Source organism: Pyrgilauda ruficollis, unplaced genomic scaffold, assembly GCF_017590135.1.
Source record: "Pyrgilauda ruficollis isolate IOZ18807 unplaced genomic scaffold, ASM1759013v1 scaffold13, whole genome shotgun sequence".
Taxonomy (NCBI): Eukaryota; Metazoa; Chordata; class Aves; order Passeriformes; family Passeridae; genus Pyrgilauda; species Pyrgilauda ruficollis.
In genome coordinates, this window is record NW_024511432.1 from 7,657,906 (window position 1) to 7,676,907 (window position 19,002).

Consider the following 19,002-nt stretch of genomic DNA (forward strand, 5'->3'; position numbering starts at 1 on the left):
ATTTTTAAATAATAATAAGAATGTTTTAGAAAAACAGCAGTTGGAAGTCTTCAAGCCCTGTGTGTAACCATTTACTGTCATTAATGGTTTTAGGAACAGTAGCAGCACATTGTTTGCACTAAACCTCTCACCATTGCAAAGGGCCTTATTCCTCTTGCACCAATAATCAAGAAATCTTAAAATATTTAAGACAATTTCTCTACTTTCAGTGTCACAGAGATTTACAAAAAGCAGATGTACATTCAGAATTTAATTTTCACAATGCTGAGGTAGAGAGATCAGACTGGCACAGAATTACCAACACCAGCTGGGAAGAATGGGGGAAGAGATGGAGCAGACAGGAGACAGAACTTTTCTGACTCAGGCTCCTGGGGTCCCCCTCCTGACAAACAGCCTCCCCTGAGCTTGGCTGTGCTGGCCATTACCCCTCCCCAGCTGCACACACACAAAACAGGAAGCTAGAAACCTAATGAATATCCAATCCCAAAAGCACGCTTAACACCATGAACACAACATGGTTTGAAATCTAAATCACCCAAATAATTTTCAAACTCAATTGATAAACATGTAGATTTATTTCAGTCTGCACACACAAATCCTCCCCCTTACAGTTCACGTGTTTAAATAACCTGTTAGCTGCTCACAAAAAAAGCACAACACTAAGACCTTTACAAATCATGTCATTTATTTTACTAATTATTGATCAGAAACTATTTTTGTCCTAATAAAGACTGCAGAGAATCCAATCTGAAAGAGCACTCTAACGTATCTTAAGGAACCACTAAATATACAAACACAAATATACAACTGGGTGTGGGGGGGCGGGGGGAGAAGAAAATGAAAAAAACTTTGCTGATAACTCTAAAAAGAGAAAGCAGTGAACAGCAGAGAACAAAACCAACACAGGGCTTCAAGAAGCAGAGGGCAAACAAAGGGAAGTCTCACAATAGTCAAGTTTAAGGAAAAAAAGAGTTATGGAGAAGCCTGAGGGAAAAAAATGGAGTTATGGAAATCTGGTTACTTAATAGGAGAGCTATTACATCCAAACAATCCTATTGGGGGAGGAAAGACAATAAAGAAGTTGGCCAAGTCATGAGGCCTTCACCAACCATAAAATATATGAAAGCACTCAAGACACAGAAACCAGGGCAGGCTACAAAGGTAGAGCAAAAAAACTACCACAAGCACATGGGGGCAAGATGCTAGACAAGACAGACACAGCAAAATACACAGACCAAGAGAAGCAGTGCCATTCACATCAAATCCCTTCATGCCACTGAAAAGGCAGGTGTGCCAAATGCTTTTGCTTTAGTAAGGACAACAGAATAAACTGCTAATAAAAATAACAGCAATACAGAGTGAAGAAAACTGGACTCAGTAAAAGGTTAAAAATAATGAAGGATTATAGGCCAGTAAGTTCAACTTCAGTTTTAGAAGGAGTATTAATAGTTTATTTGTTCCAGTAAGCATTTTAAAGGAGACAAAGAAATAAAACAAGTCAGTTTCCTAAGAACAAACCACGTCAAACACATTTTCTTTTACAATCAAAGGAGACCTTCTGGACAAATGGCATAGAAAGAAACTCAGCTTTGTTTTTACTTACATAGACTTTTACCACTGAGAAGCACAGAGAAGTCATGAGTCTTCAGAAATTTACTGGAGTCTTCTTCCTCACCCTGCTAAGATCAGGTTCACTACTCAGGGATCACAAAAATGAGCAATGCTCTATATTCATAGTGTATAAGCTAAATAAAGCTGCAGACTTTCATTGCAATCTTACATCAGGCATCTGTGTCATCCACTGTCAATGAGAACCAGAAGGTTGCTCATTTTGAATGTACATTTGCTACTGTCTGGAAACAGCCTCATGTACAGAAGCTCCTGTTCAGCATTAAAACAATGCTGGCTCATCCCTTACTAAGCTGCTAACTACACTTCAACATAAGCTGTCTAACTGGGGAATATAATTAAATAATATCCAGAACAACTGCTTCTAAAGTACATTTTGCTTGCTACTTGCTGTATCAGAGTGCACATTTAGGACTAGCAATGCTTGCCCACCAGTTGTTCAGTCCCCAGTGATACTGGCACAGGCACATGTGCAGCTGTGCACTCAGCCAGATTTCTCCAGAGAAGGAAGGTCAATTACTATCAAATGTCTGAACACAAGCCCTGTGCCAGAATTACCCAAACTGTTTTATTATTCTAAGTTTACAAGCCCATAAACAAACATTTTCAGACAATAGGAGTTGCTATAAGGTACAAAGAAAGTGCAACATGACCTAGGTCTTATAAAACTACTACTGTGAAAACAGAACCAACAATCAAGTCCTTTAAATAGCATGAGGAAAGACCTGAACATTGACACAGACATCATGTGTATTCTCAGGCAAGTCTGTCTCACTTACAAGCTTTAAAAAGAATGACCAACTCTTCTGTTTTCCACTTCTGTCATGACAGTTACCATTATCTCTTTCTGAACATAATGGTTACAAAAAATATTTGTAAAAAGGGACAAAAAGCATATGTGGCTGTTTTTTTTTATTTCATTACTCTGTAGGTTTGCACAAGTTTATATATTTCTTGGGATGAAAGAAGAGTCTTAATCTTCACAGGGAACACAAAATAGTCAATAATCAATAGTTTTTCTTTTGTGTACTTAAAATCACGATTGATGAGAGTTCTTCTTGGTATACTACTGCACTAAAGCTCTATAATTGGATATTTAACTCCAGTTTTCCATTACAAGCTATCAGTTCTCCAGAAACATTTCCTACAAGCTCAAACATCAGCTTAAAAAATCCCACAACCCCAAAGTGAAACATAGCAATGTATTAGTTTATAAGGAGTTCAACTGACTAGCAAGCCAAATATGGTACTGAAAAAGAATAAATTGTGAAAAAAAAATTAAGGTAGCAGAGTGGAGTAGGGGGAAACATCCTTCTAGACCAAAGTTAGCAATACATGAAGCAATACTGCAAGTTTAAGTTTTCAGAAAAGGATGATTTACAACTCTGATTTTATGAAGCAGTTCACTCTCTTCGAAGGTTTTGTACTCTGTTTCATGGTCATGTCAGATTATGCAAAAAAGGATAAAAATGAATTTTACTTTTGTCAATCCTTAATGCCAGAGGCTGTTCTGTTGTGCCAGTCACAGTTTCACTCATTTTCTTTTGTTAAGCAAGCATACTGGAAATGTAGAAGAAAAAGAACCTTCTCAACAGTGGGAGCTCATCAATGAGTCTTTTCCAAATTCTAGTCTGGATAAGAATTCATTATCCTTTGTAGAAATACAGAGGAATAAAGAAGCTGCAGTGGTTTAAGCAGTTTAAGCAAGAGAATAATCCAGCATATCAAATGTTTACAACTGACACTGACTAAAATAAGAACATACTGGCTCTTGGGGTGTAACTACACTAAGGTTTTTTGAGCAACAACCACCCTCCCACACACCTTCACACACAAAGGGGGAGGGGAACTGAGAAGAGACGTTCTTTTAACACAGATGATTTCGGCAATCATATTTACAGTGCACTAACACCTGTATATACACAACTGACAGAGTGGCAAGCTTTAGGACATGGGAGGAAACAAGCAACCAGGACAGGAACTGCAGGTGTTCACTATCAAATAAAAATGCAACATGCAACTAAATAAACCCTTAGGCCACAGCCTGGTACGCATTTCAACTAGAACTGTTGTCTTAGCGAACATCCAGCTTCACACTGAAGTAATGAAATTAAATTTCAAATAGCGAAAGAACAGCTTTGAGATACATTGTTAAAAGGTTATGTACAAGGCAGGTGAAGAATTCAACTTGTAACCGTAAGATTGAACAAGAATTAGTCATTCTAAGTTCAGTTACAAAACAGAAAATAACAACCGGAAGCTCTAAGCAGTGTTTATACCTGTGCCTTCTCCAGCTCTCCTGCTATCTCTGGTTGATATGAAGCACGTCTTTAAATGATAACTTTATAAAGCCTTTGGTTCAGCATTTAAGGATTATTCATTAATTTTCATAACAGGTTAAAAATATCTGCTTCTTGCTTTAGAAGCCTCCAAGTTCTGTGGGCTCCTCTTTGGTTCCTCCTTTTAATCTGTGTCTATATCATTCAAGAGGACACGGTGTTTCACTGCATAATAACCTTGTAGACAAAACAGAAGCTGCTGCCTTCCAGTTTGATGAAGCCTCATTTGTCATTCACTGTCAGATCAAAGGTAATCTTAACACGACCCAGTAGTTCAGAGATATTAGTGTACAGCCTTTTGGAAACAGCACAGTACATGGGCACAGCAGGTACTATCACACAGTATGAGCAGCCATCTGACACTGCTGTTCTGAAGATGAACTATCTTATTCTATATGATCAGGTGTTAGAGTCTGCCAACCCCAGAGCATTTCAGATGTGTGGACATGAGACCTGAGAGAAGCCTGATCACTCCCAAACTGGTGTGCTGTGCCTGACCCACTGGAAGTAGACTGAGCATAAAGGTAATTGAGAAGATTAGGCAAATACTGAGTGAAGGGAACAAGGGAATTAATCATGTGTTGTAATTGCCAGAAGGCCAGGTTTGCCTAGATTCTTGCTACTGTGGGCCAATTTACCATGCACAATTCTTTATTTGTGGAGGCAAAGCTAACAGACTCCATGAAAAGGCTCTCCTCAGTTATTCAAACAGAATGAATTGAAATCCTCATCTAATTCACCTAACTCCTACATAGATGCCTTTACCACCAACTAACCTCTAACACGACCTTGCTCACAGCAACCTGCTGCTCTTTACAGAGACAATGCCAGTTCACTGCTCCAGTCCTGAAGCAAGCACTGAGCAGAAACCAAACTTCCAAAATCAGAAGGTGTTAAGTAGGGCTGTATCAAAGAAAACAGACAGGAGTGTGCAAGAAAGTGTGTATTTTAGTTTACAGGAGAGTACAGTGACACAGACCAGGGTCTTTGTGCAAACTGGTAGAGAAGGAGAGCAGTAAGGCAAGGCAAGATGTCTGAGTGGGGAACAGTTACACAGTGCAGGGGAGACTGAAATGGGGGCATCCCCTTTCTGATTATCGAACAGAGCATGACACAGAGATTGAGAACTGGTATCAATAATATCTGAACAAACTCGTTTGGGAACTCTTCACACCTTGGCCAAATTACACTGTACTGCTGCAGCTGGCCTGCATGACAGAGGGCAAACCATTCCACAGCAGGCAGTTCTACCATATAGTTAACTCAGTATTTCAAACCATCAATTATTACAGCTTTTCACCAATATTTTATGATGCAGCTTAAATGTGGACTTCAGGTGCATTAAGCTCAAAGGCTGTGCACATCAAAGAACGGTAATAAACCAGAATGACAATCTGAAACTGCCTTGTTTTCCCATCTGCTCACATGAATGTAGAATCAGAAACACCTTGAATTCACTTTGCTAGATTGATACAGTCAAAGGCAGAAACACGAATCAGCCAAATGAAAAAGAGAAGGCTGAAGCTGAGCACAAATACCATTTTCTCAGCAAGGTTCAGAATGACACCCCAAAATACAGAGATGGTGATATTAGCATGCCTCACGACTGTGCCACATGTAACTGCATCTCTTCCCAGAGTCCTAAATGGCTTGTGTTTATTCCAGTAGGAGTGGAGGTATCACCACATACTGTACATCAGCCTAACTCCTGCCCCCAACACAAAAAGCTTGGCCATTTGAAGGACAGCAGCATTTGCTCTCAAAAGACTAAACGTGACAAATTACACTGATGAAATACAGAGACTTACATCACTTAAAGAAGCTATGCAAAATACAAAATGCTGACAGATTTTCTTAGCAGTTCTTTGGATTAAATAATGTATTTCCTTATGGCCTCGTTGTTTGAATACAGTTATCCCAAATGACACTATTAAAGACCTTTGTAATCAGTTACTGAATCTCCTCACCTCCTTCTTGTCCTTGACTTAGGGAACAACTTCTAGAAAGCATCTAAAGATACACATGAGCAGTTATACATCACTGCAGATATTATTACAGGCCATTATGCAGCCATCAAAGCAATGAATCATTGTCACTAACAGTTAATAAATGCAACATGACTGGATTAGCAGTTTGTCATTCTGTCACACTTTCATTTTGGCTATGAAGATACAGAGGGCTACCCTGTAAAACAACTTTAGTTAAAAGGTGACAGCTTCTGCCTCAATTTCATTCCCTCTCTAGCACAGAGCAAATACTGCCTCTCTGAAAGTATGTCTAAGTCATCCTTCCATTTTTTTCCAAAACCATTAAATACATTAAAATATGAGATTAAATGAACGTGTCTTACAGCATTTGTTCCCAAAAAAGCAATGATAGCAGCAACTAAAACATGAAGATTCTAATTAACCCTCTCCATCAACCTGCTAAAAAACCCCCAGAAAACACCAAAAAAATTCAACTCCATTCAAGAATTTTATCTGTATTAAAAATATTTCTCATTTTTAGAAGTGATGACTAATCTTCAAAGTGCAGCCTGAGAGCCATTTTTAAGCATGCAGTTCCTATTAATCTAAATATTAATCTAAATAATATGGTACTACATTTCTGGTATTAATGAATTAGCTCTAAGTACTTGCTCACATTTTTACCTACAAACATCTTTCATGCAACCTCAAATGAAGTTTTTGTTTCTGCTTTAAAAAAACCCACCAAAATCACCACGCGACACCAAATCAAACCACACACAGAATTCTATTTTCATCACTTTACTGCTGAAAGGTCATGGGTTTGTAGTCAGATCCCCAGAAAGTTCATTCTTCTCTCCTTCCACCAGACCTGCAGTGTTTCAGATTCAAATTCATCTTCCCTGAATGACTTTGAACAGTTCTACGATTTTTTAATGTTCCCTTTTGCCAGTATTTCAAAGAACACTCACAGATGGGTGTACTAAAGGTAGAAGAGAACGCTGGCTTCTTAATAAGCTTGCTCCTGCCTTGCAGTTTTACTTAGCCTTACTGATCATTTCACTCATCTTGAATTCCACTGTCATTTGAGCCCACATGGCATGCCTGGACAAATGCAAGGACTTGGATGTTGTTTTACTGGCTGGGCTCTCTGCCAAGTCTGCTCCACGTACTTCCCTGGCCCACTAGGGCAGCTTGAGGCAACAACTCCCATATTTACGTTATTGCTGTGAACAGCCAAACTGCTGCTTACTATTGACCCAGGCCCATCTACTCAAATTTATTCTCTCTCATTCACAGCAACATTACTGAGCTGGCTACACTTCAGGTGGCATCAGACAAACTGCTTCCAGATGGACAATACAGACCAAAGTAATGGGACTGTCATGTTTTAAGCAGGGAGCTACTTTTTACTTTGAGAAACAGCAAGAAATTTATAATTTTCAGAAATATGTAAGACAAAAGCACTAGCCCAAATGCTTTTGTACCCTGACCATCTCCCACATCCCAAATCTCAGGACTTGTTTTTATTTACACTCTGCCCAAAATTCAGTTGGGAGGAAAGGGGACAGAGAGTGATGTGCAACTATGAATTCACAAACAAAATAAGTGACATTTTGTCAAACTGGGGACCTTTTTCAAATCCCTGCAATACATAGCAACTGACTAGCTAGTGACTCTCAATGCACTCTGTAGTGATCAAAGAACCATACTGCCAAAACAGAAAAGTTATTAAATTAAATTAGCCGCAACTACAACTGCTTTGCAACACCACACAAAAGATTTTGGTATTTTCCCTGAATAGTCTCATCCTGATCAAGCTTCATTCAAATAGGCAAGATTTATCCAGAATACTGTGAAAAATCACAACATACTCAAACATGTCAACTTGCCAGGATTACCATCTTAATCTCTTACTCTTAATTGCCAGGCAATTCTTGACTCCACTGACAGCACTTTAGTACACATTCTCCTTTGGTTCTTCCTCAGTGTTTCTCTAAGCTATCTTGAATTCACAAGACCCTCTGTTTTCGGTCAGATGCAGCTGTTTGGCTTTTCCTCCTCCCCGCTATCAGTAGATTATATAACCACAGCCTATATGACTGATTTGCATTGTGTCCCTGTGTGTCAATCTTTTACATGCAGATACCAGCATCCACCAGCTTATAAATTAAAATGATAGTAGCTCAATTTCCTGCAAGTGGTGGTTTATCACTATATATTTAATACTCAGTTATCAAATAAATATTTATGTTAGAAAGGAGAAAAATTAAATGGATTCAAGTAACTTATCCATTCATTCCTTTGTTAGAGTTGCACCAGCTGATCCTATTCTTAACCACACCAGCACTCTTTTGTATAGCAAATGTTAACAGACCAGCATAGACAGCTGTATTTAGATGGATGGCTCAAATTATATATATTAACCACAGTTACCATCTTGTGCAAAGACTTTCTCTCCTACCTATTTATACAGACAACCAAATCTAAACAGAATCAAACTAATTTAAAAAAAACAATAAAACTTCAAGTGAAACATACAGGTGTGCAAGGTAGCCTGGTAAAAAGACTTCAAAAGATGTCTCACAAGCTCCTCTTACTCAGCTAGGGAAAGCAAACTTTGCAACAGTTCTGGACCACCTCTTTTGAGCACAAAAACAAATTTCACCAAGCAATCCTCAGTCAACTCACACCATAAGTTCACAGCTACTGCCAGCATCCAGGCCTTCATTTTCCACTCAATCTAATTATAAGACTACTCTCTCTTTTCCACCACAACTTGACTTTCTTAAGATTATTTACGTTAATCACAACCTCGGGGAAAAGAACAAAAAGTTCATCCATGCTGCAAATTCTTGTCAACAGCTTTGACTGTTTTCTACTCTCTACCAACAATCCCTGACAGCAGTACCAGTCACAAATGCACATTTAGGAAGGGAAAAAGGATACTTTACATATTAATGATGAAGGCAAAACTACAAAGACTAGTATTGTGGTGGTGTTTCTGAACAAGTCAGTGGTTTTAAGACTTCTATGACATTCATAAATTAAATAACACATACATAGTGCCAGTTTTCACTACAAGAGAACTCTGCCTAGCTGAGGGAAAATCCAGCACCCATCATCACATCAGAGCACTTGGTATGTGGGCAGGAGACAACTGCTGAGCAGCCCAAGCAGCTCATGGATGCTCACAGAGAAAGGTCTGACACGAAAACCTCCAAACAAAAAGATCAGGTATTAGTACTCTGACGGTCACTATAGCAAAATGCGTATTTCAGTCGTGCTATCCAGTAACAAACCAATAACCCACCAGCTCTAAGTGAAAGGAAAAAAATCTCAGAGGAGAACAGGAGTAGAAGTTCGTAAATCAATGAAAGAGAGAAATCCAGACATAGCGTCCTTTTGCAGAGGGAGGCTGCAGCTCACAAAGATGTTTTGAACAGTCACTAAATTCATCACGGAACTGGGATGTATTTTATAGTCTTCAGAAGAAAAGTAAGAGATATTATAAGATTCATTTGTAACAGGATTACCAAATAGTATTACTTAACCAAATGTTAAGTCACAGGAAATACGAAGAACCCGTTTTCAGCTTGTTTCCAGATTTCCAATAAAATAAAATAAAATAAATACTATCAACCTGAAGTCCAAGGAGGGTAGTTTGATCAGTTCTTATAAAGCACTCATATTGTGGGAAAGCAAATAAAATCAACCAGGGAAGATTATTTATATTTCCATATAACATGGAAATATTAATTTCTCCTTCTCTACTTCATAATCCAAGAACAAAAGGTAGAAGTTAGGGTGAAACTCATATTGCTGTTTCACTGGGTAACAAAACATTAGCCCCTCTTCAGCTCTTAGAATACTTAATCAGAAATAGCGAACATTTTAGGTAGGATGCTGAACAACAGCATCAATAACTCATCGGTAACTCTTCATCTTCTGATTATTGAACAGTTTGCAGCCTTTAATTTTAAGTTAGTTCTGATTTCACATACCAATAAGAAATAGTTTTGCATGACACAGAACCCTGTAAGATCCCAAATTCCCAGCTTAGTAGTATATACTCCAAGTACAGCTTTTACCTTGTAAAAGCTCATTCTTTAAAAGAGAAGTTGAACCCCTACAATAAAACTTCAGAAAATATCATAGCAACTCATACTAGCTTCCATTTTGAGAAGTTTGGCATTTAAAAAGTATAACGTGTCCTCAGCAGTGTGAAAAACTCAATGCAGTTTAATTGCTTAATAAATTCTAGACAAATTCTCCAAAATGACACTGAATAGTATTGCAAAACTGGTGGCGGTGAAGGGAATAGGGGCATCATTACAAAAGCATTCAAGCTAATTCAATTACTCAAGTGTCACATATTACATCCCAAAGGTGTCTTCATCCAAAAGACTAAACCAGGTGGCACATCAAACACTGTCACTGACAGTTGCATGCCAGTCTCTTCCAGCAGACTGTGGAGCACCTGAACATACTGTAATGCACATGCTGACTTAGACATTTCAAATGCAGCTGATACAAGGTGGCAGGATGCACGCAGATGCTACTGCAGCTACCCAACATTTTGCAACAAAGAGATTTGGTTCACTTCAGAGTGAACTATAGCATGACCTTTGGGCACCGGAGGCTTGAACTTCTTGGTCATAAAAAGATGAAGCTCATCAGTACCTAGAACATTACCAAATGCTTTTGGTGCTTAACACTACAAAACCAAAGTGACAATTTCTTGGTGCATTGGGATAAGGACACTGAACAGTCAGAGAAACAGAAAGCAAGAGTTTGCACAATGTCTTGCTCAGTACCTAACATCCACTTGAAAGCAGCTAAAGAGCTTTTGAGAATCTTTAATTTAGCAATTACCTGAGCACATTTTTACCTCCACTCAAAAACTACCGGAAATGTGTTACCCCTTTTAATTTCAATGCAGGTATGCTGCAAAGATTACAGTATTCAATTCATCAGGGATTTCAAGCACCTTCACATGTCTTCTTTCATGCATTCTCCTCTGCAGCAGGAATTACAACTTTCAGATCAAGCAAATAAGCACTAATGCAGAACAGAGGTCTCGAGTCCTGCCACTTAGCACAAAACTACAAATGTCAGTCCTGATATCGTGAAACCCACTGAAATTGTTCTGTGTAATAACTAAAGATCCCACCTGATTTAATTTCTCTTACTGTTCTTTTAATATCATAAAAAGGGTAAACTACTGCCTGGCACTAGCACTTTCTTAGTAATTCAGATATCAAAAGTATTTCAAGGAAATGAAAGAATAGCTCACTTTTCCTTGCTTTTGATTACAAATACAGTTAAATATAAATATGTAACTGCATGTACTTATACGTGTACATATATAAAAGAATAAAATCTTCACAACACTAGAGTAGTCTCAGTACAAAAGACACCATTAACATAGATTTCCATGTTATTTGCACAAGAACTTCGTACCAGACACTTCCTTCATCAGAATGCCTGTCTCAAACTTCTAGAGACAAAGCATGAAGGATCAGAATATGTTTTTGGGTGTTTTCCAAGATCATGGAAAACTTAGTAATTTTAGTATTATTTATTTCAAATTAAGCAACTTTCCCTGTGACTTACATGTTTCATTATTAGCATACATTTGAAAAAAAATACCCTTATGCTTACTTTGCAGCACAACAGACACCATCATTGAAGGAAGTAATACGGGATTATGAAATAGATGCTTTAGGGAGCTCTAAGAATTTTTTTTTTTTTTTTTTTGTTCATCTAATGTATTTGGAAGAGGGGGTAAAGAAAACATAGATTTCCAATATGGGACTCTCATATGAATTCTAGTTTTTCACATGTAAAATACATGGGCAGAATAAACAGATGAGCTCTGGCAATACTTTTAACAGAATACATGAAGGCAGAGTCCTACTCTAACCCTTTCCCCTGAAGGCCACATCTGTGCACAGCAGGCAAGATCATTTCCAGAATTCTACAAAACAGTAAAATTACTTGAGTTTCAGATGCAGAAGTTCTTACTGAGAGCTACAGCAAACAAACTAGTTCATGGTCCAAATACCACATTTTTAAATTTGACATAAGAATAGTTATGACTTATCAAGCATGGTAAATTCTCTATATTCAGAGTAACATCTGAACTGCTTGTTAAGGACTGCTACCCAAATACAAATATAACAGTGAGTTGATACCACACAAGTATTTCCAGTTTTCTGAGAAACTTGTTCCCTCATTCTCATCTATCGACAAAGGAACGTAGTTTAGACAGCCAGTTTTATGTCAAAATAACAGAAATGGGGGTGTCAAAATTATTTTTGTTGTCATTTGCTCGCATGTTTTCCATTGTTTTCATACGGTACTGTAATGCACTTATCTAGATTACAGAATTCAGGCCCCCTTCACAAAACAAGCCATCTGCTATTGTACTGAGATGGAAAATAGACAAAGCCTTCCCTTATCTGAACGAATTTGCAAATTAAATCTGAGCATCAAGAAAGTTAGGGATTTTCTAAGAAGTTAATCCTGAGTGCTTTCACACAGACTGTATCAAACAATTTTTTTTTCTAATTAACTTAGGCAGACAACCGAGTCAAACAACATGGCTGCATCATTTAGCCTGGATACAGCCGTGTTTCAGAGCTATCTTATCATCTAACACTTAGACATAAGACAGCCCATTACCAATTAAAACTTATTTCAACTATGTTAGAAAATAAAGCACGCAGCCATCAAACTCTGGTACAGCTAAACAAGGCACAGCTGGTCCTTATTGATTCTTCACGCCACAATTCACAGGGAATACTTTGTTTTCTGCAGTTTCAAGAAATACGACCTTTTAAAAACAGGAATTTCAAGCTCCAGTACTACAAAACAAAGTAAAATGGAAGCACTCTGAGATGTATGCGTGTATCTGTACACACGGAGCCAAAGAGCCATCACATCTCGACACGCGGTGTTCGCCCATGCACACGTACACAAAGTCGGCAGAACACACTGGAGTCACTGGGATGTTCTATATACGGGGAACACTTCGGTTGAAACTTTTCATCGCAAGTGCCCGAACACTGCCCCGGTAACACTTTGCGGCTCTCTGCCCTGTCCCTCACCGGCCCCATCGCGCTCCCCGGGCTCGGGGGGCGTGGGGCCACCAGATCCAACCCGGGGCCTTTTCCCCGCCGGCGCCACCGCGCCCGGGGCGGCTCCTCCCGCACGATGCGAGCTCTTGGGTTTCCTTTCCCAAAGAAAGTTGTTACGGCGGGGAGAGGCCCGGCCGGCCGCCCCGGAGCCCCCGCGTCCCGCGGGAGGAACGGGAGCGGCGCCGGGAAGCGGCCGCGGCCTGAGGGACGGACGGACGGCGCCGCTCCCCCCGGGCTGCCGCCTCCCGCAGCGGCGGGGCCGGCGCAGTCCCCGCTGCCCTCCCCGCCTCGTTCGGAGGAAAACAGGAACCCGACCGACCCCCCCCCCCCCCCCCGGCCCCGGGGCGCACCTGCGGGCCCCAGCGGCGGCCCGGGGCCGGGCTGCCCGTCCTCGCCGAAGATCAGCCTGAAGTCGAACTCGTCGGTGGCGCCGCAGTTTGCCGTAGTCATGGGTTTGGCCGGCGAGGCGCAGCGAGACCCCGTCGCCCCTCAGGGCCGCGCCGGGTCCTGCCGGGCTGCGCTCGCCCCTCAGGACGGCCGCATAACACCGGGCGGCGGAGGGGCCGGAGGCGGGGCGGCGGCGCGAGCGGCGGCTGCGGCCCCAGCGCGAGCTCCGGTGCGCACCGAGCCCGCCCCTCACGGAGCCCGCTCCGCTCCGTGCTCGCTCCCGGTCCCGGACGCGGACCCGCTCTGTGACCCCTCCTGCAAAGCGCAGACGGCCCCACGTCAGAGCAAAGGAGCAGAATTCCCTTGCGGCAAGCGGAGCGCTGCTTTCTAAAACACCGCATGTAAATAGGTGGTGCTCTTGGCACCAACTAATGGCTCGAATAATTAGGTAGGATGGCGTAAGCTGAGGGATGTCGCTTGGGTAACAAATGCTGGCTCCAGGACTCAAAGCTGTTAGCTGCTTGCCTTCCGGCTCACTGGGAGCAATCAAGCAAACACAGAACCGCAGAATGTTGAGCTGGAAGGGACCCACAAGGATTCCCCAGCTCCTGGGCCGGCACAGGACACCCCAAGAACCGCACCGTGTGTCTGAGAACCTTGTCCAAACGCTCCTTGACCTCTGGCAGGTGTGGTGCTGTCACCGCTGCCTTCGGGAGCCCGTTCCAGTGCCCAGCCACCCCGGCTTGCCCTGTGGCACTTGCTCATGCACTTTCTGGTCACCACAGCCGCTGCACCAAGGCTGTAGAACTGTGGGGAATTCTCCTCTGAAACCTATTCCAAAAAGAATTTTGAAACATGGAATAGTGTCTTCTCAGTCTTGCATTTTGTGAGATCTGCATCTAAAAGTTTTTAACTATAAGGAAACTAATTAAAATATTCCTTAGCAATGTATGCCGTCAATGAAGGGAGCCCAGCAGTCAGCAGGGAGATCACAGAAGCTTCAGGATGCTCTGACTGCACAATAACTTACCACAATCTATAGTTTTGCCTTGCACTAAGATGAAAAGACAAAAAGAAGAGCAAAATAAAATAGAATTTGTTCTTGCAGCACAAGCATGTGTTCCCTGCAGGAGATGGCAGTATAGAAACTGTAACTGTCCTGATGTGTCTGGAATTTGCACTCTAAGAAATCATACAGCAACTTGAGGGAGCTTAATACTTGAGTCCTGTGTCCAGTTCTGGGCCCCTCTCTTCAAGGAAGACACTGAGGTGCTGGAGCATGTCCAGAGAATGGCAGAGAATTGATGAAGGGTCTGGAGCACGGGTCCTGTGAGGAGAGGCTGAGGGAGCTGGGGTTTAGCCTGGGAACGAGGAGCCTCAGGGGTGACTTCATCCCTCTTCTATAACTCCCAGGAAGGAGGGTGTAGCCAGGTGGGGGTCAGCCTCTTCTCGCAGGCAATCAGCAACAGGATGAGAGGACATGGCCTTCAGCTATGCCAGGAGAGGTTCAGGTTGGACATCAGGGAGAATTTCTCCATGGAAAGGGTTGTCAGGCATGGGAAGGGGCTGCCCATGGAGATGGTGGAGTCACCATTCCTGAAGGTGTCCAAGGAATGACTGGACAAGGCACTCAGTGCTCTGGGCTGCTTGACAAGGTGCCAATTGGTCAAAGGTTGGACTCAATCTTCTTGGAGGTCTTTTCCAACTAAATGATTCTGTGAGTCTATGCTATGGCTCTAACTTAATGAAACAGTCACTGTGTGCTGTGGAATTAGTAAAATATTAATCCTTAATACATATGATCTAGGAAGATTTTAGGTTTGTGCTGAAACTTGGGCATTGATGGGATTTAAACTACTACTCACAATTAGTCGAGTTTGCTTATAGCCAGTTATGTAATATTCACAGTTTAATTTGTTACGGGATGTGAAACTCATTAACCAGAAATATCATTGCTATGTCTAAGGCTTCATTACTCAGTTGAAAAATCATCTGAACTAGTTAGTGTGTTGTGACTCTATGGCCATCTGGATATTAATATTGTTTGATTCTGAAATAATTCTAATTGTTTCCATGCACAGGGTCTTTCCATATTTGTTGCTGTTTAGACAGATCCCAACAGGCATGTTGTAATTCCAGGCATGCATTTGTACCTGGATGTTCTCATTAGAGCCTGTGAATGAAAGTGAGACAAGAAGGCTCACATGAAGAGGAATTAGCTACAGTGAATAATCCTCAGTCCAGAGGCTCTTAACAGAGTGCTGTGAATTCTCTGTGAATTCTCACTCTCTGTGCACTTCTGAGGAAGATCAGTAATCCGTGCTGAAGAAAGCAAGGCTAAATTAAAAGCTACTTTGTGACATTGCAATTCTAGTGGAAACAAAATGCATAATATTAAAAAATACTTTGCAGAACTTGGGATAGCAGGAGTTTGCCTAAGTTTGCCCAAAATGGGAAGTTGCTTCTAGTGCAAAAGCAGCCATATGTTTTTTACTTATCTTGTAAAGCACTGTCCTTGCCATTATCACTTCCCACACACCACTAGCTATTTCTTTACTGAAAATACATGAGCAGCTACAGCTACTGTTCTTACAACACTTAAACCAAAGATTCATGCTCTTCTTAGGGTAGACAATTCCCTTTTCTGAAGGAAGCCTGAACCTTTATAAGGAGCTCAGAGCCAGTTGGCCTGTAGCCTCTCTTTATCTCTAAATCCAAGGTCACGTAGCAAGACAAGCTGGAAAAGTATGTGTAATTGGATTAACTGTGGTTAAGAAAAACCCTCATACATTCTTGAATGAAAACAGATCTAGGATGAACGAGTCAGTAAAATACACTTTACATAAAATGACTTCTAACAGCTAATTTTTGTCTAAAAACTTTTGGGGTAATCTTTTTGTTTTCAAAGCAGCTGAATTAGACTTTGTCTTATTGTTAAATAATTGTTGTGTCAGATTACAGCAAATGGAGCAACCACAGCAGTTTCCTGTTCTGTTATACCAAAAGATTATTCACTATGCATGTCCTCGGTGAAAAATACAATCAAACTTGTTCTCTTCATATGGGTGGATTTGAACACAAGTATTTGATCCATGTTCTTTGATGAGATGCTCAGACTGTATTTCTAATGAATATGCTGAATTAAAGATTTTAATGTTAATGACTTGTTAATTTCCCTTAACTGTGAAATAAATCTTGTCTTCTCTTTTTCTTGTCTGCACTATTCATTCAGAAAGCTATGATATAGGCAGGGCATTAGGTATTGCTTTTAGTCCTATCTACTGCTGTCAATTGAAAAAGAAAATGGACTATATGTCCTAAAATAAACACAGTAATTGGTTATGACATGACCACCTAGCTGACAAGATAAGAATTTAGAGAATATGTAAAAGCTAAGTATTTTAAGTTGTTTAAGTTGGTATTGTAAGTTATTTACAGTGAACTTTATAAAGCTTTTTATTTCAAAAGCAGATGTATGTCTTTGAGTTCAGTACTTCCATTGCCAACATCATCCTTTCTTTTTATCTTGTCTTCACCATAGCTTTCATTTTGCTTACTTTGTTGTACTGCACCAAAAAGCACATCCTTTCTGCATTTGAAACTGTAAAGAGAAATACACCTTCCAACCTCTTCTTCACAGCTAAAGAGCAATTGGGGTGTGACTGGGAGTGAGTTGGTAAAACAACTGACGTGAGTGAGCTCACATCAGTTTCCAAGGAATTATGTCAACCTCTGTGCTTGAGGTCCAGGGCATGGATGGCTGATTTGGCATTTGTTGGCTACTGAGAAATGAAACCGTGGCAGTAACAAGGGCAACTTTATTTCACTTGTGGTTTTTTGAGGACAAGTTTCCTTTATTTATTCATTTATTTAATATGCATAGGTGGTTTCTGTCCTTGTTGCTTCTAGGCTGTGTTATTGCATCCAGATGGGGATACACCTTGATCTGGTCAGGAGCTGGAGTTATTGCATGTGACTCGAGAAGGAAGGAACGTGCTTCCTGTGGTATTTGAATCCTTTCCAAACTGTGGCTATTTTTTAGGCGTGTTGTGACTTTGGGCTCCAAAAACCTGAGGGCTACATTGTGCTGTGTTTTATTTTCCACACATCATCCGATGCTGGATAGCTAGGAATTCTGGATCTGCAGCCACATCCCAGATCTGTATTTGTGTTGGAGTAATAGGGATTCCTCCCCCCTTCCTATGGGCAGCAAATCAAAGCCAGCTGTGCAATTGTAGCCAGAATAGGCTTTGCAAGACGCATGGTCAGGCATTCGTTCTGCATGATTCAACCAACCAAACAGCCTCGAATTAGGAATATAACACAGAAGGTTGCATTTCATGTGCTTGATCTCATTCCCGTTTGTGGTTGAATCTGGACCTGTTTAAAAGCCACACACACCAGCGTGGCATAGAAAGGGCAGATGAGAAAGCACAGAGAAAGACTCCTGGATTGAGCAGATAGTGTTCCTTGGCTGCAGCAATGATTATGCCTTTTACAGCTGCTATTGAAGAAAGCGTGAGTACAACAAGGGACATTTTTTGCTCAATGTGTATACTTACTACCCTTAAATTCATTTGCAAATGGCATGCAAACAAAATTATCGTAGCCTTCATGTCTCTTCCAGCTAACAAGGCACATCCATTGTTTAAGCAAGCAGAATGGTGTTCTGCAGGAGAAAGATAATATTTCAGTATAGAGCCTATGTTGAAGAAGATTAAATTCAGCAGTCATATAGGAAAGAGGCTTGCATTCTGCACACAAGGTCATAGGTTATTTATATTTAATATGTGACATCTGGCATTTTAAATAATTTCCCTGGCTAATTACCAGTGCCTGGGTGAAATATGAAACTTCTGCCATTGGGGAATTAAAAGCAAAACAAAAACAAAAGTAGATTGCATAGCATTGGAAAGTTTTCTAGCAAAATTAGGAATTATGCTAATTCAGGCATTAGAATACACAGTAGCAAAAAATAAACTACAAGACAGTAATTTGACTGAACTTTGATAAGTTTTCAGTGAAAATCTGCAGCCATCCTTTTAAGTTTTCCTATGGTATGACTTAGTTACAACACTCCTATCTAGATCTTGAGCTTGGTGTTTGATCAATGGGGCATTTGTAATAGCAAGATTACAAAGTTAAAAAAAAAAAAAAAGATTGCTGACAAGGTGTGTGTTGACAAAAACATACCCACATAAAAACTTAATGAGGTCACAGTCTCATTTAACCATTTTACAGTTTTCCCCAAGAAATTTCATCGCTCTTCTAAACCTACTGCAGTCATATTAAATACACTTTAATATATTTGTCCTCAATATACTTTTACATTAAACAATCATTGCTTTGCTTTATTGTTTGTTTAACATGCCATGTAAAGCAGACATTACTTCATAAAGTTTGCTGCTGTTTTATATTTCTAGAGTTTTACAGAGCAGGTTGCAATCCTCCCATTTGGAGGTTACCATCACACATGCTGAAAAGACTAAGAGGGTCTAGAAATCTGGCACTGAACTGCATGGCTCTCCTCACAGACTT

General features: G+C 40.6%; 1 protein-coding gene across 2 annotated transcripts in view; it reads right to left on the reverse strand.

Moving 5' to 3' along the window:
* The window catches only part of NFATC3 (nuclear factor of activated T cells 3), a 64,764-nt gene extending 51,074 nt beyond the window's left edge, over window positions 1-13,690 (reverse strand). For both annotated transcript variants that reach the window (XM_041458647.1, XM_041458646.1), the window contains exon 1: window positions 13,428-13,690. In XM_041458647.1, the coding sequence (XP_041314581.1) occupies window positions 13,428-13,527 (100 nt within the window). In that variant the 5' untranslated portion in view covers window positions 13,528-13,690. The remainder of the gene's footprint in view (window positions 1-13,427) is intronic.
* Window positions 13,691-19,002: the final 5,312 nt, after the last annotated feature.